The 26,028-nt window shown below is 43.6% G+C and overlaps 1 protein-coding gene across 6 annotated transcripts in view; it reads right to left on the bottom strand.

The window, feature by feature from the left end:
- Positions 1-26,028, bottom strand: part of PPP3CA (protein phosphatase 3 catalytic subunit alpha) — a 272,066-nt gene that overhangs the window by 143,338 nt on the left and 102,700 nt on the right. For all 6 annotated transcript variants that reach the window (XM_061582856.1, XM_061582852.1, XM_061582855.1 and 3 more), the window contains exon 2: positions 9,278-9,478. In XM_061582856.1, coding sequence (XP_061438840.1) covers positions 9,278-9,478 — 201 coding nt within the window. The remainder of the gene's footprint in view (positions 1-9,277; positions 9,479-26,028) is intronic.

Below are 26,028 nucleotides of genomic sequence, written 5' to 3'. Positions count from 1 at the left end.
GCTATCAGGAGGGAAAGATTTGCATTGAAGAATCAGAGGACTCAGAAGGTGCTTAACTGCTAGCTGACATTCATGTCAGACCCCACCCAGTCGGGCGGAGACACACACACACACACACACACACACACACACACACACACACACACACACACACACACACACACACTCTCTCTCTCTCTCTCTCTCTCTCTCTCTCTCTCTCTCTCTCAAAGGAACAAAGTGGTTTTCAAAGGAGAGTGTACGAAAGGACAAAAAGGACCTTCCAATGACGACTTCAGCACTGGGGCATAATTATATGGGGCAACACCAACGATCTGTTCACATTCCATATGATAAAACACATGTGTAGGACTTGTGGATACACTCCCCACCCCTTCATGTGACCATATCCATGTGTGCGGAAATAGAGCCGCTGCTGTCTATTTATATCTGAAAACTCATGGGTAAAGTCTACTTTTGTTTTTTTGCAGAATGGCATTTTAAAAAAAGAATTACACACAGTCATTTTGCCGAACTTACATTAAACTTTGTGATTTTGAAAATAAATTAAAAATTATGCTCCAGAGTACACACTTGCTCTGACATTCAGTGTCATCTACATCAGTCACTGACATTCCAGAAAACACCATCTCATTCCTATCGGTGAAGTGCCCAGTGACCGTTTCAGAGAAATAAGGACTTGGAATGGCTGAAGTCACTGTTTCTAGACACTTGCTCATATATGCCACTTTTGAGTGAAATAATAGCTTACTTTGGCATGTGTCCATGTTGAGGGGATACCAAAGAATGCACGGCCACATCCGCATCATGCATTTAAAGCACTATTAAACCACTTTAACCAGTCATGGCCTTCCCCCAAAGACTAAAAAGGAAAATGCATAGTCACACAGACATTTACATAGCTGGTATAGGATGGTGTTAGGAGTTTAAACTTCAGAGAAGGTCTCTACATCTTTCTACTACTACAGGAACCCCCTGTATGTTTCAGAGAATTGTGAGCTGCAATGTAGGATCCATTCTCAGTTGACCCTGCACTATTAAGCCTTGCTGTTGCCTTGCATAAATCCAAAGGGTACCTTAGAATCACCCAAGGAGGACTGCCACCACTTTTCTGGTCACCCTCCAATGCCTATTAAGAGCAACATGACATGCAGAAATGCATGTGAAGAAAACTGTAAACCTTTTCTTGAAATGCAGCTAAAGTTATGTGAAAAATTTTACCTTTTTCATTGCTGCATGCTAGAATGCTTTGGAAGACAAACCAGCAAGGCCAGCGGCAGCCCTATAACCCAGACGGTCCTGTCTTTGAGGACAGCTTGTGCTGTATTACTGAGCTTCTCCTTGAGGAGCCTCAGAGTTCCCGAGGCCACAGTTTAAAAATTGCTGCTCCAGAAGTGCTTTATTAAATTTACAGTTTGGTAGGTAAGCCGTCTACATAAAAAGTAGCTGGACATATAATTAATGAAGGACTCTGCAGAAGCAAGCACTCTTTAAGTCTAAGTCAGGGTGTGGACATTTTTCTGCCTAAGAATCACAGTCCCTTGGGGCCAACCTTCAAAATGGGTGGAACCCTTCTCCACCAAAAAAAATGGGGTGTTGCCAAAAGTCAAAATGGATGGGGCCAAAGAAGGCAGTCTCACACAAGCACAGATACATGGAACATACACACACACATATACATAAACACATGTGCGCACACACACAGGGCACACATAATAGCAAAGACCACACACATAGAGACATGCAGACAGATATACCCACACATACAGTGATTGCATGAAGATCAACTCCCCAACATGCATACACTGTGTGGGGGCAATTTTCAGTGGGGAATGGGAGAGTCGCAGCACGCTGGAAAGGGAGCATTAAACTAGGAACTACTGTGCACAGTCACGTACGCCTGCCAAGGTGTGGTTTCCCTCGCTGACACAGGGTCTGTTCATTCAGTGTAGTGCAATCATCCCTATAAGCCACACAGTGCTACATATAGAGATACTCCATTTTAATTAACTGCTTTTATTATTATTTGTTGTTGTAGCTCCTTTTTTAGGGGGTATAATGCAGTTTTTAACCTTTCATTCTTAGCATTTTACATTTGATTAAATAAAACTACACACACTGCAGCTATGCCTTAAAAGATGGCATATAAATCAGACTGATCTCTTCACAGTGCACATGGCAGACAAGTGAAGAATGCGGCAGCACTATAGTTGACAAAGTCTTTACAAGAGGAGAGAGGTATAACTACATGCACGTACACACACAGCCACCAGGATACACACATATCCAGTTTTCTTCGAATATACCAACTCAGAAAGCTTCCATGCATTGCAGACTTCCATTTTTTAAAAAAAATTAAGGGTTATGGAACATGATTTCTATAGCAGGAAGAACAGTAAAATTGCCGAATGGAAGGAAGAAGAGTGCAAGCCATCATCCTGAATCTATGGATGTAACAGCACTCTCATCCCTCAATTTCAGTGTATTTAATGCAGCCCCACCTGGGTCCAGAATCTGTCCTGCTAATTCCCTGCTATTTCAGCGGAATCAAGGTCTGCTGGCAATGTTACAGAGGTGGAATAGTGGCAAAGAAGAGATTAGGCAACACCTGCCAGTGCTATGCCAGGATTTGCAGAGTATTAACCAGCTGCTAATTCCTAAAAAGTTATCTGCATTTAAAAAAAAACAAACAGTAGTCAAGAAGAAGAAAAACAAATTGACCCGAGTAAATCCATAGAAAACAGAGCTGAATGCTCTTGCAAGGTTTTCTTTTGTACAATTAACTTTTTAGAGTTCTCATCATCCCAGTTTACCTCGCTATTTCAAATAAGGATTAGTTGCAGTTAAGTGTTATTTCTAAACATAGATGTGTACTTCAGACATTTCCCCCTTGGCTTGTCCAATCATATTAATGATATTTATTTATGTTCAATTTGTTTGTGAGCGCTTTTTTTTTAACTATAAAAGAGACTCTATAGAGAATACAGGATTTTTGCATCCCTTTTCTTGGCTTAGAGATTGATTCACACAGATGCTACTATAAAGCATCAGCATTTGGCAAAATTTCTGATGCCAAAGCAGATTGCATCAGAAGCAGCCTCGCTGAAATATGGGACATAAGGGCAAATATTCTACTAGGATCAAGAATTGTGACTCAAAGTGGACCAGCTTATTTAGTAACAGCGATTAGAGGAGGTCACTTGTCTATCCAGTACTTCTTCATTGGCTTGTGAAGCAAAATAGCACTATCTGCAGACCTGTATTTGTACCATACACATTCCCAGTTAGTACAACATGCACTGCTGTGATGCCTTCCGACTTGTGTCTGTTTCTCTTGTGAAAGGCACTTCCTTCATAGGGCTCTGTTGCCTCATTTTCCCACTGTTCTACTTGGTGCCATGTCTGGATGAAATGAAGCTCAGCCAGCCAAGTCATCTCAGTGTCATCCCTTGAAGCCCTGTATGGGCCCAAAAATTACATGCAAAATTCTCATCTCTACCTTGGAAACTGCACATAAGAACATAAGAAGAGCCTGCTGGATCAGGCCAGTGGCTCATCTACTCCAGCATCCTGTTCTCATTGTGCCCAACCAGATGCCTGTGGGAAGCTTGCAAGCAGAACCTTCTCCCCTCCTGCAGCTTCTGGCAACTGGTTTTCAGAAGCATACTGCTTCTGACTATTGTGGCAGAGCATAGCCATCATAGCTAGTAGCCTTTGATAACCTTACCCTCTATGAATTTGTCTAATCTTCTTTTAAAGCCATTCAAGTTGGTGGCCATCACTGCCTTTTATGGGAGAGAATTCCACAGTTTAACTATGTACTGCGTGAACTACTTTCTTTTGTCTGTCCCGAATCTTCCAACATTCAGCTTCACTGAATGTCCACAAGTTCTAGTATTATGAGAGAAGAAAAACCTTTCTCTATCCACTTTTTCCACACCATGCATAATTTTATACACTTCTATCATGTTGCCTTTGACTCGCCTTTTCTTTAAACTAAAAAGACCCAAATGTTGCAACCTTTCCTCATAGGGGAGTCGCTCTATCCCCTTGATCATTCAGGTTGCCCAGATAGACTTAGTGACTTCAGCTTGGAATAAAATCACAGAAACCACACATAAATCACAATGGGGCAAAGAAAAAAGATGCAAATAGGTATACTGACAACATATAGCATTGTGCATATTGAGCATATCTTCTCCTGCAATCACACTTTCTGTTATGGAATATAGCCTTACTCCTCCCCCAACCTTCCATTCACTTTTCTTTAAAGGGAAACATGTTTCTGGTCCTTTGGGTATTGTCAAGGAGAACATGAAAAATACTTTTTGAATGGGATTTCAGTGTCCTGGATAGCTCTGTATTTCTATCTCAGGAAACAGAACTGCCTATTGTAAAAGGTGGAGAACCTGTGGCCCTCCAGTTTGTTGTATTCCAAATCCCTTCAGCTCCAGCCAGCATGGCCATCGTCCAGTGATGATGGGAGATGGAGTCCAACAACATCTGGAAAAACACTGGCTTCCCACCTCTGTTCTATGAATTTCTCACACTCCATTTATTTCTGTCCTTCATTTGAGCCACCAAGTCCTAGCCCCATAAGTGTTTAAATAAATATGAGCACACTAGTCACCTACAGCAAAGCATTTCCAATAGCCACACTTGGAGGGGCAATGGACTGATCTGCCGATTAGTTGTGAAATCTGTTTGAAGTGATTTTTTTTTTAAAAAAAATGCACTCAAGCAGATCCCACCAGGTTTTTACAGAAAAAAGGGGTGGGGTTTGACTAGCATTGTGTGCCCCCATTGTCAGAAAAGAGAGGTGGAGATATACTGGAACTGGCAGAACAGTAAGTTTGTCTCTACTCTTAGAAGCAGAACAAAACTGTGCAAAGTTGTCAGAGGGAAGCAAATATACTCAATTTTCATATTATACTGTGGGTTTCCTTATCTGATAACACATGTCTGTATACACTGCCTCTATTTTAACATTTTCTACAATACCAATTATAATTAGGGGATGAAAACATAAAAGGGAAATAAGAAGCAGTTAACTATAGGAGATCCTGGATATTCCACACACACACTCACAAACTCACCTTATTCATATCATGTTTATATATTTATATAGTGTGATGTTTTACAGATAGAAAGACTGATCTGAGATGCTTGTGAATTGTATCTTTATGAGCTGAAGATGCCATCTTTTATTAATTGAGCAGGAGCAAATATATGTCTGCAAATCAATGAAGTCTAAATATGCTCTCCCCCTCAGGACATTTGCTCAGAGTTCAGTCTGCTTTGTCTCCTCACCACACAACATCATTTGAACATCTAATATTAACATTTCAATTTATTTGGCAGTCATATTGGCTTTTGTACAACTCATTTGTGAAACTTCTTTATTACAGCAGAAATTGATCACTTGCAAAATCCCTGCCGATATTGCAATAGCAGCCAGTTACAATCTGTTAGCTTTGATACTGGCAACTGAGTGAAATTGAGCAGGGAAAAATTTAAACTGAACATCAGGAAACATTTAGAAACCAAGGTCTATTAGCCACTGCAATAATTTCCCAAGGGAGTTCCAGAAGATTCAATGCAGTAATTTAAAACTAGAATACACAGAGAAGTGGAGGGGGAGACCCACACAACACAAATCCTGCACTGTAGATGAAGGATTTGTACATGCCAAGTTTATATAAAAAATTAAACTATTTTCTGAAGGTCTCTTTGAGCATTTGGCTTGACATTATATATACAGACAACATGCAGATGTCATAAACTCTTATCCAGAGTCTAACACCCCCAAATCAAGTTTCCTCCAGTACAATCTGATGCATTGACAGCACTGTAGTAAGCAGTTACACTGGAGGTTGCAACTGAGAGACAGAACAGCCTTGCAAGTTAATCGACATAATTTACAAACGCACAAGTTCCCCACTCCTTTTAGAAGTGTATCAGTGACTTTTAAAAGGAACCAACTGTGAAGAAAATAAGAAGAGCTGGATCAGTCTAAAGACCCATCTAGTCCAGTACCCTGATTCCCACCCTGGCCAACCAGACACTTATGGGAAGCCCATAAACAGGGTCTTTAAGGAAACAATCTTCCCCCAAGATCTTCTAATCTTCTAATCTTCTTTTAAAGCCATCCAAGCTGGTGGCCATTACTGCATCCTATGGAATTTGCTCCCACAAGATGCAGTAATGGCCACCAGCTTGGATGGCTTTAAAAGAAGATTAGACAAATTCATGGAGGACAGGGCTATCAATGGCTACTAGCCATGATGGCTGTGCTCTGCCACCCTAGTCAGAGGCAGCATGCTTCTGAAAACCAGTTGCCAGAAGCCTCAGGAGGGGAGAGTGTTCTTGCACTCGGGTCCTACTTGCGGGCTTCCCCCAGGCACCTGGTTGGCCACTGTGAGAACAGGATGCTGGACTAGATGGGCCACTGGCCTGATCCAGCAGGCTCTTCTTATGTTCTTATGCTTCCAGCAGCTGGTATTCAGATGAAGTATGCTGCACGTGGAGGTTCAATGGAGGCATCACAGGTAGGGGTAGATCATTTATTTAGGAATTATTTGCAAGAAGATCCCCCCATATTCTTAATTGTTCTATGCAGATTCATTACATCAGAAACTGTATGTTTACACAAAAATATACATTTCAGGATTTAAAAACTAAAAAGGCACAACCAACCAGGAAATTCCCTCCATAAGACACACTGAAATGAGCTACATTCTATAGAGCTTTTATGAAGCTCCTATGGTGGTGGTGCCTCCTTTGTGAAATGCTGTCCCTGGTGATGCGCATCTGTCTCCCTCATGATTGACTTTCAGGAGGAATTTAAAAGCATTCCTGTTTGCCAAGACATTTGATGGCTGAAAGACACCGTTCCTGGCAACTGGTTAAGCCAATGTTTTTAACTCTTTTTGAAAACATTTCTTTAATGTGTTATTACAGATGTGAATGCCACCCTAGGGTCCTTCGGGAGCAAGGGTGGGATATGAATCAAAAAAATAATAGTAATAAAAATACTGATTTCAGTAAGACGTGCAGAACTTTCTACTGAACTGTGCTCTGAAAGGGACAGAGCAAACAAAGCAAATGCACTTTCATTCAGTCACACAACAAAAAGGAGAAGGCGATTAAGATAGAAAGATCAAGGCACAAAGCATTTCATGCAAATTAATGAGTGGGTGGGAAAGTTTTCTCTGCCTAGGGCAAAATCCGGTTCTTTTACCAAGCACAATTCATCATTCCCCTGGCAACATTTTGTTGTGATTGTTTCTTCCTTTTCCCCTCATTTGTTATTTCTTTAACACTTTTTAATATTAAATGCCTTTCTCATGACAATCATAATTTTTCCTTTCCTAAGAAAACAACTCACTAAGGCTGCAATCCAGGCTTCCCTGATGTTGGGCTATGGGGTGTTTGGATTGAGTAAAGGCTTTTTATTTATTTATTTTACTAATCTATTTATTACATTTACATCTCACCTTTCCTCCAAGCAGCTTAAGGTGGTGTATATGGTTTGCTCTCCTCCCCATTTCATCCTCACAACAACCCTGTGAGGTAGGTTAGGCTGAGAGACTGTGGATGGCCCAAGGTCACTCAGCGAGCTTCATGGCTGGGTGGAGATTTAAAGCTTGGTCTCCCAGGTCCTAGACCAACACTCTACCCACTACGCTTACACTGGCATTTCTCTGCTTCTGCTGGATTGACCAGCCTTCTGCCAGTCCTGGAGTAATACAACCATCACTCCATCGGCACAGACCTCCATCTTCCACCCATTGAGCATGCGGGTGTATGGAAGGCCCATCAGCAGAGTTTGCTGCTGCTGCGAGTTGCCAGGTGGTGGATACAGCAGAGCCTCAGTGGTGGCAATTGGGAGTGTGGATTGCTCTGTAAGCATGAATTGTGGCTTGCTGGGTTTGGGGAATGGATACCACCACGCACAGGCTGTGTTGGGAAAGGCAAAACCTGTTGGGGCAAGGACCAATCTGTTCAGTTTTGTACTTTGTAAAACACTGCGTACTTTGATGACACTATATTACTAATAACATTCGCTTAATGGACTCCTAACCTGACAAGAGAGAGCCAGTGTAGTGTAGTGGTTAAGGTGTTGGACTACGACCTGGGAGACCAGGGTTTGAATCCCCACACAGCCATGAAGCTCACTGGGTGACCTTGGGCCAGTCACTGCTTCTCAGCCTTATGAAAACCCTATTCATAGGGTCACCATAAGTTGGAATCGACTTGAAGGCAGTACAACCTGACAGATCCAGTTGTCTTTTTCCAGAATTGTATGGCTAGAACTTGCCAGAACTGTATGGCAAAGTCATCAACAAGGTCTTTTTTTATACACACATATGTAACATACACACAGCATACATATATCATCCAGTTCTCAAAGCAAGGCCAGCACATCTTGTTACCCAGCAGGATGGACACAGTATCCACCAGGATGAATGAAGACTACCAGCCATGTATTTCAGCCTACCAGGTGCTTCATAATCCCTCCCTCACCATGTTAGCAGTCCCAGCAGACAACACATATAGGAGATTTAACATGCCACTCTACATGGTTGGTGGGCTGTAACTGGCTCAGCGAGTCACACATTGTGCAGGCCAGACCTATGCAGCAAGAGGAGAAAGTGAAGGAAAGCACCAGTAGAGGAAACAAAAAGGAGATACCTGATAAAAGTTGCAAACTTTATGTTATCAGATAAAGTGTGTGATGATTATTTTAAATCAACATTTTTATTCTAACAAGCATTCTGGACAGCAAAAACGGTTTTGGTTTGGGTGTTTGTTTCTGGTGTTCATTCACATTCTGGATGCTTTCTGTTTTGTTTTATTTATATTGTATTTTTGTATTTTATTGTCTTGTAAATCGCTTCAGGACTCCTTTTGAGTGTATGAAGGTGTATATAAATTTAACTAACTAACTAACTAAATAGTGCCTCTAAAGAAACTGGTTCAGCTGCTCCCAAGTTTCATGACTTGAAATATATAGGGGCCCAACAAAACAATTCCTGTCCATTTTCTCTTTCTTTCCTGTCTAGAAAGCAAATGCCTTTCTGTCCTACACAAAGGGAGTCTAAGCGTAGTAGTCTCTACAAAGCATAAAAGCATACAGTGGGCTATAAAACATCCATTCCAATATGCCAGGGATCAGAATGGCCTGTGTAATGGCCTGTGTGTTATATACAATAAACACTTTACTGTTATAGTGAATCAGAATGCCTGCTATTTCTTCAGTGTTATTTGCACCTACCAGTGACTGGGGCATCTATATCCAGCAAATTTTTTTCCTGGCGGAGAATTGAAGCACCCTCTGTTATTATTCTCAAAGCAACACTCTCTTCCAGCCTTCCTTCCTTCATAAGGTGTGCCTTTAGGATATCCACACGGGGCTTTCCATCATTGTCAAACACTTCCTTTGCTGTGAGCCGATGGCTTGGAGGAAATGGGACAGCTGAAAGAACAAAGATAGATGGATTCAATACACCAGGTAAACACATTAGCCTCAATAAAAACAAAGTTCTAACTACTGGTCACCAGTTTGGTTTTTCAAAAATGTTCCATATTTATTAGACTGTCAGAGAATAATAATGTTTCCACATGTAGTCAACAAGTTTCTTAAGCACTTAGGTATACTTTGTAATCCCTAGCAATTTAGCTTCAGTTTAAACTCTTAACTAAATCCCACGCTGCTCTCATGCTGAAAAGAAAACAATGACTAGCCCATGGATCTTAGCACTGGATAAAGGAGCATGGAGGGTACATCTTTTGAAAAGGATCAAAAACTTCATCAAAAACTACTCATGTTCCAGAAAGGTAGCTGTAGCTACTACGAATCTTGTTTCACTCTTTCTTCCCTTGGCAATGCTTGGGTCTACTAATGGACATTTCGGCAATCACACAAAATGCAGCCAATCTGGTAAGAACTTGGTTGATGGAGAGCCAGCATGATGTAGTGGTTAGAGCGTCAGACTGGGACCTGGGAGGCTAGGGTTCAAATCCCAACGAAGCCATGAAGCTCACTGAATGAGCGTGAGCCAGTCATTGTCTCTCAGCCTAAACCTACCTCACAGGGTTGTTGTGAGGATAAAATCGGGAGTGGGAGAACCACGTCTGAACCTCACCTTGCGCTCATTCTAGGAAAGATGGGATATAAACGTAATAATCCCGTTCCGAAGATGCCCGGACACAGGTTAGAGCAGCAGTAACTGCCTACCAAGTGGCAATAAAGGCAGAAAAGAAGAGGTTCTTTACTGCCTCTATTGCGTCAGCAGAGTGCTGTCCCAGGAGGTTGTTCCAAGTGGTCCGAAGCCTGGTCGGTCCAGTTGCTCAGGAACCCTTGGAACAGTCCAAGGCCTCCTGTGACAAATTAGCAAAGCACTTTGCTGACAAAATCGAACATTTACGGAGCTCGATCCCGTACGCCGTGGATGCAGTGAATGAATCAGAGTTGGCCAGTTGCAAGCCAGTCAAATGGGATCGATTTCAGCCTCTCCCTTCTGAGGATGTGGACAAGGTGCTCTCGACTGTGAAGCCTACCACCTGTCTAAATGATCCTTGTCCATCGTGGCTCCTCGTGAGCTGCAAAGAGAAACTGGGCGAGGGGATCAAGGCGGTGGTCAATGCATCCTTGAAGGAGGGTGTAATGCCATTAGCCCTCAAGGAGGCAATTGTAAAGCCCATCTTAAAGAAGTCCTCCTTGGATCCCCAGGTTTTGAATAACTTTCGCCCAATTTCGAATTTACCATTCTTGGGCAAGGTCATTGAGCGAGTGGTGGCTAATCAGTTGTCGACACACTTGGATGAAACGGATTATTTGGATCCATACCAATCGGGTTTCAGGACTGGACATGGAACTGAAACAGCCTTGGTCGCTCTGGTTGATGATATGAGGAGGGCATTAGATAGGGGAGAATTCACCTTTCTTGTCCTCCTCGATCTCTCAGCGGCTTTTGATACTGTTGACCACAGTATCCTTCTACATCGCCTGGAGGGAGTGGGAATAGGAGGCACTGTATTGCAGTGGTTCCATTCCTTTCTCTCCGATAGGCATCAACAGGTAGCATTGGGGGAGGAGGTTTCAGACCCTTGGTCTCTCGATTGTGGTGTGCCACAGGGCTCTATCCTCTCTCCCATGCTAATTAATATCTATATGAAGCCGCTGGGGGCAATCATTAGGAGATTTGGGCTGCAGTGTCACCAATATGCGGACGACACTCAGCTCTATCTCTCATTTAAATCTTCGCCAAAGTTGGCTGTGGAGACCATGTCCAAGTGTCTGGAATCCGTGAGTGAATGGATGGGAAGGAACAGGTTGAAGTTAAATCCCGATAAGACTGAGGTGCTGCTTGTGGGAGACAGGGGAAGGTTGGGAAATGTTGACCTGATGTTCAACGGGGTGAGACTGCCCCTAAAGGACCAGGTCCGCAGCCTCGGGGTTGTTCTTGATTCCAAGCTGTCCATGGAGGCTCAGATTTCGGCAGTGAGCCGGGCAGCTTGGTATCAATTACACCTCATTCGTAGGCTGCAACCCTACCTCCCTGTTCATCAGCTCCCACTGGTAGTACATGCCCTGGTCACCTCTCGTTCAGACTACTGTAATGCGCTCTACGTGGGGTTACCCTTGAAAACGGTCCGGAAATTACAACTGATACAAAATGCTGCGGCTCAACTACTCACAAATTGTCGCCGCCGGGAACATATCACCCCAGTGTTGTTCGATCTTCACTGGCTTCCTGTTGTTTTCTGGGCTCAATTCAAGGTGTTGGTATTAACCTTTAAATCCCTACACGGTTTCGGCCCAGTTTACCTGATGGAGCGCCTCCAGCGCCACCAATTATGCCGCCCGACAAGATCAGCCACTCAGGGCCTTCTCTCAGTCCCACCAACTAAAACAGCTAGGTTGGTGGGGACTAGGGAGACGGCATTTTCAGTGGCGGCCCCCACTCTCTGGAACTCCCTCCCGTATGATCTTTGGCACGCCCCTTCCCTGAATATATTCCGCAAAGCCTTGAAGACCTGGCTCTTCAGACAGGCCTTTGGGACTTCCGGGGAGGGTTAATTTTTTAGGACTAATCGCCTATTACTCTGAACTGCTAATGTTCTTTATTTATAGTTTTACTGTTATATGTATTTTATGTGTATTTTATTATGATGCATTTATTGCAACTAAATTGTACGTCACCTAGAGTGGCCATTGGCCAGATAGGCGGCTTATAAATTAAATTATGATGATGATGATGATGAAGAAAAGTCATAGGCCCTACAGGAGTTCAGGCACTTCCTGAAATAGTAATAGCAGCAAAACAGCATCCAGTGTAAACACACACCTCTTAAGAAGCCTTGTAAGCTATATAAACAATCATAGACCTACAAGGGGAAGAGGAGATTAATGGGAGTCACGAGAGTGATGCTCTAAAGGGCTATTATGCAGAAGATGGAGCCAACTTGTTTGCTGTTGATCCAGATGGCAGGACTATAACCAATGGATGGAAATTGCAGGGAAACATTCAGCGGAGTTTCCTGAACAGTAAGATCTACTCAACTGCCTTGGAAGGTGGTGGGTGCTTCTTCTCTGGAGATATTTAAGTAGAAGCTGTCAGGAATACTATGGCTGCATCCTGTATTGCAGATCCTGCAGTGAGCAAGGGGCTGGACTGAATGACCTTCAAGAACCGTTTCAACTCTAAACTTCTATGAGGGTGAGAATCCTGATGTTCTGGTCATTGACAAAGTGCAAAGCCTTCCATTGTCATGTAGCAGTGATAGGCTTTACAAAACTCATGTGATACTGCTGCTTTCACTTTCTTGCTCCTAGCTGAAAGCAAGAAAGGTGATGCTCTCAGTTTCAAGGATCAAGATGTAGCATTATCCCAGCTTAACCCCCTTTCCCAAGCAGCTAAATTGGAGTGGCAATAGAAGCTGCCTGCCTTGCCAGCTGCCATGTAATTATTCTGATCCAACCTGCTGCTGTGGCTGGGTCATATTATAGAAAAGTGAATTAAAAACTCTGGGGAGATTCAGAACTGGTACATCTACAATACATATAAGGCCAGGCTCACCAAATGGAATACATGTCCAAGTATATATTTGCAATTTCTAGAGCTATTGAGCAACAACAATTGAGGCTTCTACATTGCAGATGCTGCTTTATGTGAGGGAGCCAGAAATTTCTTGAAAGTATTGGCTCCCCCAGATGATTACCTGTTTCCTGAGCATCCATCCATCCATTCATCCTTTATTTATTTATTTAATATTTGATTTATATCCTGCCCTTCCTCCCAGCAGGAGCCCAGGTAGGCAAACAAAAGCACTAAAAACACTTTAAAACATCATAAAAACAGACTTTAAAATACATTAAAACAAAACTTTAAAAACATTTTTTAAAGCGTTAAAAACATCTTTAAAAAAGGTTAAAAACTTTTCTTTAAAAAAGGATTTAAAAACATATTAAAAAGCAACTTCAACACAGAAGCAGACTGGGACAAGGTCTCAACTTAAAAGGCTTGTTGAAAGAGGAAGGTCTTCAATAGGCGCTGAAAAGATAACAGAGATGGCACCTGTCTAATATTTAAGGATAGGTCCACAGGATAGATGCTGCCACAATAAAGTCCGTTTCCTACATTGATAGGATGGTATCTGCAGGAGGCCCTCACCTGCAGAGTGCAGTGATCAACTGGGTATGTAAGGGATAAGATGGCCTTTCAGGTATCCTGGTCCCAAGCTGTATAGGGCTTTGTACACCAAAACTAGAACCTTGAACTTGGCCTGGTAGCAAATGGGTAGACAGTGCAATTTTTTCAGCAGCAGGGTGACATGTTGGTGATACCTTGCTCCAGTGAGCAGTCTCGCTGCCACATTTTGCACCAGCTGCAGCTTCCAGACCAACCTCAAGGGCAGCCCCACATAGAGTGCATTACAGTAATCCAGCCTGGAAGTTACCAGTGCATGGACAACAGTGGTCAGGCTATCCTGGTCCAGAAACGGCAGCTGAAGCTGGTAAAAGACACTCCTAGCCACTGAGGTCACCTGGGTCTCTAGCAACAAAGATGATCTAGAAGCACCCCCAGACTACGGACCTGCTCTTTCAGAGAGCGTACGACCCCATCCAAAGCAGGCAACTGACCAATTATCTGAACTTGGAAACCACCAACCCACAGTGCCTCCATCTTGCTAGGATTCAGACTCAGTTTATTGGCCCTCATCCAGCCCACCACCGAGTCCAGGTAGTGGTCCAGGGCTTGCACAGCCTCTCCCAATTCAGATGTTACAGAGAAATAGAGCTGGGTATCATCAGCATACTGCTGACACCTCGCCCCAAATCTCCTGATGACTGCTCCCAAGGGCTTCATATAGATGTTAAACAGGATAGGGGACAAGATGATACCCTGCGGCACCCCACAGCACAACTGCCAGGGGGCCGAAAGGCAATCACCCAATGACATTCTGTGAAAACGACCCTGGAGATAGGATCGGAACCACTGTAAAACAGTGCCTCTGATATCCACCTCACCAAGTTGGCCCAGAAGGATACCATGGTCAATGGTATCAAAGGCCGCTGAGAGATCAAGAGTAACAGCGTCACACTTCCCCTGTCCTTCTCCCGATAAAGGCCATCTATCAGTGCAACCAAGGCCGATTCAGTCCCATAACCATAACCATGTTCCAGCCTGAACCCAGACTGGAACATGTCAAGATGATCTGTTTCATCCAAGAGTACTTGCAATTGCTGCTCCACAACCCTCTCAATCACCTTCCCCAAAAGGGGGTATTTGCGACCGGTTGGTAATTGTCGCAGACCAATGGGTCCAGGGTGGACTTTTTCAGAAGCGGTCGGATCACCGCCTCTTTCAGGGTGGCTGGAACTGCTCCCTCCTGCAATGATGCATTGACCATACCCTGGATCCACTTGGTCAAACCCCCTTAGCAAGCTTTAATAGGCCAAGAAGGGCAACAGTCGAGAGGACACATTGCTGGCCGCATCATCACAAGCACCTTATCTATGTTATCAGGCCACATCAGCTGAAACTGTTCCCAAGAAGTTGCAGCAGACATTGCGCTGGACACCTCATTGGAGACTACAGTAGAAGTGAATGGGGCATCAAGACTGCTACAGAGGCGAGCAACTTTACCCTCAAAGTGCTTTCCAAACTATTCACAGTGGACTGAAGGGTCTAAGACTCCATTTCCTGGAGTTGATGTCAACAGACTCCTGACAATACGGAAAAGCTCCACTGGACGGCTACTTGAGGATGCGGTGGAGGCAGAGAAGTGGGTCTTCTTCACCACCCCCATTCATGCTGATTTGCATGCACAACGCCTATGTGGAAGTTACATTATATATGTTCTTTATTGAGCATTCATTCTGATTTGATAGTGGGGAGTTTATATGACAATGAACATTCATCTTGATTTGTTGTGTGATGTTTACATGTCTTCCCATTAGTCATTTGTTTATCACACCTTTCAGTGCTTTCCCTGCCACTTCCTTAACCACAGAAAGTTCTCTTTAAAAAAAAAAAGCGGATTTGTTGTGCCAGGGTGACAAAGTGCTTTACTTCACTAACTGGTCAAACCTAAGGTTCTGTTTGCACCTTAAGTCTCTCCTGCAAAATGCTGACCGATTGGAGGCAACCTATATTTATTTACTTATTATATTTATATCCCACCTTTCTGCCAAGGAGCTCAAAGTGGCTCATATGCTTCTCACCACTCTCCTCATTTTATCCTCACAACAACTCTGTGAGGTAGGTGAAGTTGAGAGACTGTGACTGGCCCAAGGTGAGCTTTATGGCTGAGTAAGGATTTGAACCCTGGTGTCCCAGGTCCTAGTCCAACACTGTAACTGCTATACCACCCTGGCCCTTTGTTTCAAAAGGATGAGATCTCCAAGTGCCATGATGTAGTATTACTCTTGTGGCTACAACACCATTCCTATGTCTGAAGAAAACATATTAAGAAATATTTTGAATCAGCTGTCAAAATGACTGCATGGTTTCAGGAAGCAACTCCGAAGAAAAATAAGATCAATAAGGATTTATTAAAAATATTTATACACTGCCTTTCAGCCTAAAAAGTGGCTCATGAGAGCACATTACAGATGGGAAGGACAGAAAAGGGAAATCTCTCAGTGGCCACTTGTAGGTGTCTTCACTAGCATAAGCAATTACTGAATAATCTCCTCCTAAAATAATAATGACAGTAAGTTAAACGTGAGCTATGCTTCTGATCATCAGAAAGCCTCCAAATTAAGAAACAAAAAATAAATAAAAATCCATATTCCTTTATAAGCTTACAAATATTTTATTCTGGATGCCCATTATAGCTACTGTAAATGTGGAACTTTCAAGGCAGGTGTTACCTTGCAGATCCCACAATAGATTACATGAAATGTGCTCTAGAACTGCTTCCTGCAACATGTCTATCAGTCGGTTCAAACTGGGAGTATAACAGGAGTCTCTCTTCTACTGTGAAGGCTAAACAGATAATGTATGTGAGAAATATGAGTTCTTCCATGGCTCCAATGTAAGATTTTCAGAATGTTATTCACATCCTTCAAGAAAAAATGTGTAAGAGCCAGAGGACAGAATCCTGCTAGGGATGGGGCCAAGACACCAACCTGCTTCCTCAATGAAGAATGAAACAGCAGGGGAAGGGAGGACCAGGTTCACATCCTGCTTTGCTAATGGCAGAATAGAGATTTTACTTCTCTGGCAAGCTGGGAAAGAGAGTGGCATTGGGACTAACTTCAGAATTTTTCTGCATCCAGTGACCAATCACTGACCAAGAAACACCATGCAGCAGCAAGTTGCAGAAATGGTTAATGTGTTTGCTTAGCACTGCCTGTGTCAGCAGCATCACTAATGTTCTCAGCATAGCTATGGGAATAAGGTTCTTAATTAAACAGCCGCTGCGGTGCCAGCAGAGGGGAACACAACACCATTCTTGGCACACTGTGCATGTACTATTGTTTTCTCCTTTCACTTCCTGACATTCTAACAAGACTGTCTGACTTCTGCTTAGCTTGCACTACCACACAAGGGTAGTTCTTTCCCATATGCATATATGCATGTGCACAGGGTCCAGTAGATACACATTCCAATCTGGTGACTGAACTATTAACAGCTATGTTGAATATTATATTTTATGACTGTCATCAAAAAGTACAGTACAAGTAAGGCACATGGAGTCTCATCCACCCACTACCTTTTCCAGACTTCAGTGGCCTTCATCCCCAATTTTCTCTGTTGTTTGTGATGGCTTAGTCCCGGCCATCACGCTACTTAGTGATCATATATGGTATCATGGGGCACTGGACCTGGGATGGAAATCAACATGTGTAGCAGGAATGTGGGACACTCCCCACACACAACAAAATGGGGAACAAAGGGTGGGTCCACCCCACTGTTTAGCTAATGCCATCCTTGAGTATTGAAGGGAGAAGACTGGAGCAGAATGGAACATTTGAATGGTATTTCTAGAAAGTGAAGTTAAATGCTGCAAAGGAGGAGTCATATTGTTAGACATGGGCTTTTGATATCTGTACCATGCTTTCTTCAACTATGAACCAATTTGCCAGGAAATCGGCAAGCAAAGAAACTAGAACTTCTGAAAAGCACCATGTTCACACAATCAACTACTTCTGTTTATATTTTTATTTATAAGCTGTCTTCAGTTTGATTTACAAAACAGGAAGATACAACTTCTCATGCTATTATTTCAGCTACATTCAACTCAGAACTAGTATTTAGTTTTTAGAAACTGAAAGTTGTTTATAGTTGACACCAATTTGTTTTTTAAAAAGCAGACCATTAATTATGCTTCATTATCGTTTAATCACAAGTCTGCGGAGGAAAAACTACAGGCTGGCACTTCAAATGGAATAAGCACCATATTATTTTGTTCATGACATTATGCCATAGACATTTTAACATGTTTAACAACAACTTATCCAATAAAGCCATGAGGATTTGTGCCATTAAATATGAGCAGCAACTTTTTTCAATCTTGAAAACATAATACAGTAGTGTTTTCTGTTGCACCGAATTGAAAGTACTAAGCAAATTGCTAACATCTGATACTAGCCAATTAAAACACATTACTCCAGTTGCAAATTCTTTAAAGATTAATTAGCACAAAGACTGTTGTTGTTTTAAAGGCAAAGCCATGAGTGGTTTTACACTTGCCTTCTGTCAGCCTGGTTGCTAACAGAATTTGTACATTTGCATGGTGTGCACATATTTTATTTGCCACAAAACCCTTTGAAGTCATAAAACCAAATGAACTCAAAATGTAATTCATGCCATCATCAAGAGAGTAATAATTCCTACAATATCAACAGCTGATTCACCTGGAATAACTACTCTTCCAGGTGAAAACTCTTAAAATGGGCTCCAGATTCTTGGAAGGATAAAGAACACAACTTCCAGAGGAGAAGTCCTACTAGTCTTAGCCTGTGGCAGAAAACACAAATAATCCTGTGACACTTTGAAGATGAACAATGTATTGTGGCATAAACTTTCATGGGCTAGAATTCACTTCATCATGTGCATTAGATGGTATCCTTAGTTGGAAGGCAAATATAGGTAAAATGCAAATGTACTGCCTTCAAGTCGATTCTGACTTATGGCAACCCTATGAATACGGTTTTCATGGTAAGCAGTATTCAGAGGGGGTTTACCATTGCCTTCCTCTGAGGCTGAAAGGCAGTGACTGGCCCAAGGTCACCCAGTGAGCTTCATGGCTGTGGGGGGATATGAACCACATGTTACCAAATTCTTCCAAGCTACACAAGAAGTGGATTGGACTGTGAAAGACCAACACAAATTGTGTTTGCATTCTGACAAATTTGTAGGGCAGTACAATATCTCAGACAGGAGGTCAGGTCTCCTGCTCCCCTGGTGCATTCACTATAGCTGCCCAATTCCTCTGCTTTTTAAAGTTTGATAGAAATATCTGTGGACTATAGGTACATTTTTAAACTGCAAGGTTGTTTGCCTATGAGTTTGCTTTTCAATCCAGGAGATAATGGGATCCTGTGCAAGTTTGCTGAGAATGGATTGATCATGTGCATGCTTACTGAGTTCAGTGGGATTTACTTCCCTGCAATCATGCTTACAATAGGTGAAACTGATCACGGGGAGGGAGGCCTGGAGTGGGCAGGGGAGGAGGAAGAAGGAAGAGGGGAGGAGAGAAAGGAGGAAGAAGGAAGAGGGGAGGAGAGAAAGGAGGAAGAAGGAAGAGGGGAGGAGAGAAAGGCGGAAGAAGGAAGAGGGGAGGAGAGAAAGGAGGAGGAAGGAAGAGGAGAGGGGAAGGAGGGGAAAGGCAGGTCTGATCATTTGAATACTTATTGAGTTCAGTGGGATTTACTCCTGTGCAATCAAGGCTAGGATAAGTAAAATTGACAATGGGGGAGGGGGAGGGGGAGGGGAGGGGAAGGAGGGAGGGGGAGGGGATTGGAAGGCGATGGGAGAGGGGAAGGGAGGGTTGAATGAAGAGGGAGGGTTGAACGAAGGGGGAGGGTTGAACGAAGGGGGAGGGTTGAACGAAGGGGGAGGGAGGAGGGGAGGGCAAGTTTGATCATTTGCATGCTTTTTGAGTTCAGTGGGATTTACTCCTGTGCAATCATGCTAAGGATAGGTGAAACTGACCTGGGGGAGGGGCAGGGGGGCAGGAGGAGGGCAGGAAGGAAGGGGGAGGGGAGGGGATTGCATGGGTGGGCACTGGGCAGAGGGGAAGCCATTTTCCTTTCCAAAAGGAAAACATTGTGAAGAGTATCATTCTTTTTCAGGGTTTCCCCCACCTTTTTATTCCACAGCAGACACATATAGCCTCCCACCCAAATTTAAACCAAAGCTGTCCCTAGCCACATCTACACCAGACCTTTATTTATTTGCCACCCTGGGATCCTGCTGGAAGGAGGGCAGGATATAAATCAAACAATGTCATTTTAGACAGTCATGGCTGCTCCCAAAGAATCCTGGGAAGTGTAGTTAGTGAAGGACGCTGAGAGTTCCTAGGAGATGTCCAGTTCACCTCATAGTGCTTCAATCAGAGTAGCTGACTGTTAAACCATCTGACCACTGGAGCTCTGCGAGGGGAATAAGAGTCACAGCACTCTTCACAAACTCCACTTCCCAGGATTCTTTGGGAGAAAAATGACTGTCTCAAGTGAAATAAAGGTCTGCTGTGGATGTGGCCCCCTGATTAGCCAAGCCCAGCAGCTGTGAGTCTGGCTTTTAGAACACTGACAGCTGGTTCTTAGTGAGCATGTCTGACATTATCATTGACTCCAATGCTAAATTTTTGAAATTAATTAAAAATCAGACAGGCATTTTTTTTTAACTTTTAAACTGCAGAAGATGAAGGTCAGAGTATGGGGCAAGATCAGTAATGGGATTACAGGTACTCCGTGAACATGGCTGATTTTTAATGAATTTCAACAAATTATGAGACAGAAAAACAGTCCAAAAGGGGTCTCATTTCTCTCTCTCTCTCTTTTTACACTGAACTCTCTATTCTCTCTGACTGTTTTGTGTATCGCCATGAAAATTTAAAGGGTTGTTAAGCAAGTGTTTCTGAGTTCAGGACTAGTTTTGTAAGGTTTTGTTTTGAAATGAGCTTATTTATTTATTTATTTATTTATTTTGTTTCATTTTTAGACCGCCCATAGCTAATAGCTCTCTGGGCGGTGTACAAACAGGATTAAAATACAATAGTATAATAAAATCAATAACACATAACAGCAAGTTAACTAACAATGTTAAACATGAAAACATTAAACATTAAACATTAAACATTAAAATGCCTGGGAGTATAGCCAGGTCTTAACCTGGCGCCTAAAAGAAAGTACCGTAGGCGCCAGGCGTATCTCCTCAGGTAAGCTGTTCCACAGTTCGGGGGCCACCACAGAAAAGGTCCTAGATCTAACAACAATCCTCCGGGCTTCCTGATGAGTTGGTACCCGGAGGAGGGCCTTAGATACTGAACGAAGTGGACGGGTAGGTTCATAGCGGGAGAGGCGTTCCACAAGGTATTGCGGTCCCACACCGTATAAGGCTTTATAGGTCAAAACCAGCACCTTGAATCTAGCTCGGAAACAGATGGGTAGCCAGTGCAGGTGGGCCAGGACAGGTGTTATATGCGCAGACCGATGGGTCCTCGTCAACAGCCTGGCTGCCGCATTTTGCACTAGCTGGAGTTTCCGAACAGCCTTCAAGGGCAGCCCTACGTAGAGCGCATTACAGTAGTCCAATCTAGAAGTTACCAGAGCGTGAACAACTGAGGCGAGATCGTCACTGTCCAGATAGGGGCGTAGTTGGGCTACTAGACGAAGATGGTAAAACGTATTCCATGCCACCGAGGCCACCTGAGCCTCAAGCGACAAGGAAGGGTCAAAAAGGACCCCCAAACTACAAATCTGTTCCTTCAAGGGGAGTGTAACCCCATCTAGAACAGGATGAACATCCACCATCTGGGCAGGTAAAGGGCTCACCAACAGTGCCTCGGTCTTGTCTGGATTGAGTTTCAGTTTATTAGCTCTCATCCAGTCCATTATCGCAGTCAAGCAACGGTTCAGCACATCAACAGCCTCACCTGAAGGTGAAAAGGAGAAGTAGAGCTGCGTGTCATCAGCGTACTGATGACAACGCACTCCAAAACTCCTGATGACCGCACCCAGAGGCTGCATGTAGATGTTAAAAAGCATGGGGGACAGAACCGACCCCTGAGGGACTCCACAATGGGTGTCGAGCAGTGTTCCCCAAGCACTACCTTCTGGCGACGATCCGCCAAGTAGGAGCAGAGCCACTGCCAAGCAGTGCCCCCAACTCCCAGCTCCGCGAGCCTCCCCAGAAGGATACCATGGTCGATGGTATCAAACGCCGCTGAGAGATCAAGGAGAATCAACAGGGTCACACTCCCCTTGTCCCTCTCCCGACAAAGGTCATCATACAGGGCGACCAAGGCTGTTTCAGTGCCAAAACTGGACCTAAAACCGGATTGAAACAGATCCAGATAATCGGTTTCATCCAAAAGCGCCTGGAGCTGGCCGGCGACCACCCGCTCCAAGACCTTGCCCAAAAAAGGGACATTAGCCACCGGTCTATAGTTGTTCAAAACATCTGGGTCCAAAGAGGGTTTCTTTAAAAGAGGTCTCACTACTGCCTCCTTGAGACTACCAGGGACTACTCCCTCTCTCAAGGAGGCGTTTATCACCTCTTTGGCCCAGCCGGTGGTCACAGCCCTGCCGGCCTTCACCAGCCAAGATGGGCAAGGGTCCAGAGCAGACGTGGTCGCCCGCACCATTCCAAGCACCTTGTCCACTTCCTCGAGCTGCACCAACTGAAATTCATCCAACAATGAAGGACAAGACTGTGCTCTGGACACTTCAATGGAATCATCTGTCATAACATCAGAGTCTAAGTCCCGACGGATGCATGCAATCTTGTCCTGGAAGTGCTCTGCAAATTTGTTGCAGCGGGCTTCCGATGTTTCCTTGGTATCATGAGGGCCAGAATGTAAAAGCCCTCGTACCACCCTAAAAAGCTCCGCTGGGCGGCAGAGGGATGATCTGATGGTGGCAGCAAAATAAGACTTTTTTGCCGCCCTAACCGCTTTTACATACAACTTAGTGGAAGCACTTACCAAAGAACGATTACATCCGTCAGGAGTTCGCCTCCACCTGCACTCTAGCCTCCTTCTCTCTTGCTTCATCACTCTCAGCTCCGGGGTATACCACGGTGCTGTATGAGCTCTGCACCGAAGGGGGCGCGCAGGAGCGATCATGTCAATGGCCCGGGTCATCTCCGTATTCCACAGATTGACCATGGTCTCGACAGGAGCGCCAGTGCAATCAGCCGGAAAAACTCCCAGAGCGTTCTGGAAAACAACAGGATCCATAAGCCTCCGGGAGCGGACCAACTTAATAGGTCCCCCACCTCTGCAGAGGGAAAGGGCTGTTGTGAGTCTAAAGCTCAGCAAGCGGTGATCTGTCCATGACAATGGAGTAGATGAAAAATACCCCACCCTCAGATCACCATCTCCATGACCGGTGGCGAAGATCAAATCAAGAGTATGTCCTGATACATGCGTCGGGCCAGTAACAATTTGAGACAGCCCCATGGTTGTCATGCAGGCCATGAAGTCCTGAGCCGCCCCAGACAAGACAGCCTCGGCATGAATGTTGATATCCCCCAGTACCACAAGTCTGGGGGACCTCAACAATACCTCCGAGACTATCTCTGTCAGCTCAGCTAGGGAAGCCGTTGGGCAGCAAGGTGGGCGGTACACCAACAGTATTCCCAGTCTGTCTCCTTGGCCCAGCACAAGATGAAGACACTCCAAACCAGTCGCCACCTGGACAGGGTGCTTGGTGAGAGAGAAAGAACTCCTATAGACCACAGCAACCCCACCTCCCCGGATGTGGAGCATCAGAATGGCATGGGGGTATTTTCAATTTAACATTGCGGAATGTGAAAAATCCATGCTGGCTATTGTATACCGCCGCTCTTGTGGCTGTATAATACACATTATCTGTAAGTTACTTATTATTTTTAATTACCTATATTTATAGCACGATTGGAAAGCCAGTGTGGTGTAGTGGTTAAGGTGTTAGACTATGACCTGGGAGATGAGGGTTCAAATCTCCACACAGCCATGAAGCTCACTGGGTGACCTTGGGCCAGTCAATGCCTCTCAGCCTCAGAGTAAGGCAATGGTAAACCCCGTGTGAATACCGCTTACCATGAAAACCCTATTCATAGGGATGCCATAAGTTGGAATCAAGTTGAAGGCAGTACAACCAACCATAGCACCATCATGTAAACAATACCTTAAAGAGTGAAACTCCCCAGCCCCAAGGAACTTCCAATGGCCCAGTTTTATATGTAATGCTAAGCCAAACTACACCTTAGCATAAATGAGCAAATATGTAAGCTCCTGGACAGAAAAACGTGTTCCTCTCCCAATGCAGCTACCATCACCACACTACCTGGGGATAAGGCATGTTTGGTTTAGCATTGTGTCCAAATCTGAACTTGTCATTTGTTTCCCAAAGAACAAACCTTGGTTATAGTTTGTGGTTTGTATGGAGTGAGATAAGCCATGAGTCCAATTTCGTATTCAAGCTAGGCCAAACAGAGGCTAGTACGGCAGCAGCAGGGCAGAGAGCAGCAGCTATGATCTTCAATCTGGAAACCCACACATTTTCTCATTTGCACTATGTTTTGGCTTAGCATTATTTGTGAACTGGGTCAATGTGTGGGGTGGTTCTTATCAGTGCTTAGCTTTTATAAGAATAACACACTTCTGTGGTGAAGATTTCCACACAGCAAGCAACATTTTTATTACAAAAATACCTTTTTCTACATATGCAGCAGCTCTAAGATGAAAAATAATTCACTGGGCTGTTTATATAGTCTTTCACTATTGCACACCACTAAAACCAGATAAAAGGTCTTGCCACTTCTACCTCATCTTGCTCATGGCATCCCCCTCAGAGCTCAGAACAAAGAGGAACTCCTGGGGATTGCCGTTTTAACTGTGTAGATTCTGCCCCCTGGGCTCCTGGTTCCCTCGATGATATTGCAACAAGTTGAAAACAGAGACGTATTTCACCTTATTGTTCTTGTAAGCTTTCTTGTAGGAGAAACACAAGTCAATGCCATCATGTGCTTCTCCCTTGGATTTTCTAGTAGCCAGCCAAAGCAAACAAACACATTTTACAATAACAGCTGCGATTAGCTGGATGTCCAGAAGAGAGTGAAGGGAAGTGTCAATTCTTTCTTTGCTTCACCAGATTGTTTAAGCTTAAGTTAGCTTTTCATACCACAGGTTCTGTGGATTCAACAAAGCGTATCCATATTTGTGACTCGGGGTGTCTGCCCATACATCATCTCTGGAGCCATGCATGGCTCCTCAGCCATTTAACAAAGTCAACAGAAATGAAGCTGAACAAATATTTCCTTCTGTGCACGTTTGCTAGGAGAGAAACAGCGCAGTCTTTCAAACAAACTGAGCAACCCCACAACATTTTTATTGGCCTGTAGGCCATTTGTACCCAAAAAAGAACTGGCCAATCAAGCTATGCAATGCTTTTTTACCTGTTCCCGAAAGCAACTGACACATACTGCCAGCTGCACTAATGCAGATAGTTTACAATGTGACCCTAGCCATGTCTACTCAAATAAGTCCCAGAGAATCCAGTGCGGCCTTATTCTTCTTAGTGCAATTTCCCCACAAAATCCTCTATTCAAAATTCTGTCTACTAACCCTTTTGATGTTTTATAACCCTATCATATTAGTAACATCACATGCCTGTAAATATTTTGGACACTGGGTTCAAATATAAGACTACTGAAATAGCCAGCTGTGTTATATTCCAGATTAATTCTTTTGAGATACACATTGTACTATGGAGAAAAGTGGACATTTTTTTAAAGTGTCATATCTGCTGCCAACTAGCCATAATTAAAGCATGAATTTTTCACCTGCTCAAAACAGAAAGATGAAGGCATATTTGCAGAGAACAATTGCTGTGAAGTAACAGCTATTTTAGACTTATTTTGCAGAGTTGCTTGTACAGGTGACATACAGTATATAGAAAGTCATTACGGTCCACAGTTGCTAAGAAACAACATTGTCACAGCCCACTTACAGTAGAGGAGCTTGCCAAACAAAGTACTACACTAGAGAATTACCCAAAGATGCATAGACAGAATACCTGTCATCTTGTTGCTACGCTGAAACACACCATGCAGTCTGATGGTGCTATCTATTTATATATATTTCTATATTAAACAACATCATAAATGAATAAATAATAAAATCTTGATTTAACATGAATTTTAAAGAACTACACCAATGGAACACAAAATGCATGGACCTCTTCTGTTGCTTTTACTCAGGCACCATGCTGTCCCAGCATGCCCCAACAACATCCAAAAGCAAAACAAAGAAAGAAAAACAAACAAACAAACAAACAAACTGCAAAGTTGAAGATATATG

Source organism: Rhineura floridana, chromosome 9 (assembly GCF_030035675.1).
Source record: "Rhineura floridana isolate rRhiFlo1 chromosome 9, rRhiFlo1.hap2, whole genome shotgun sequence".
NCBI lineage: Eukaryota > Metazoa > Chordata > Lepidosauria > Squamata > Rhineuridae > Rhineura > Rhineura floridana.
Note: the sequence above shows the minus strand (reverse complement) of the source record. Positions and strands in the feature narration are given on the sequence as shown.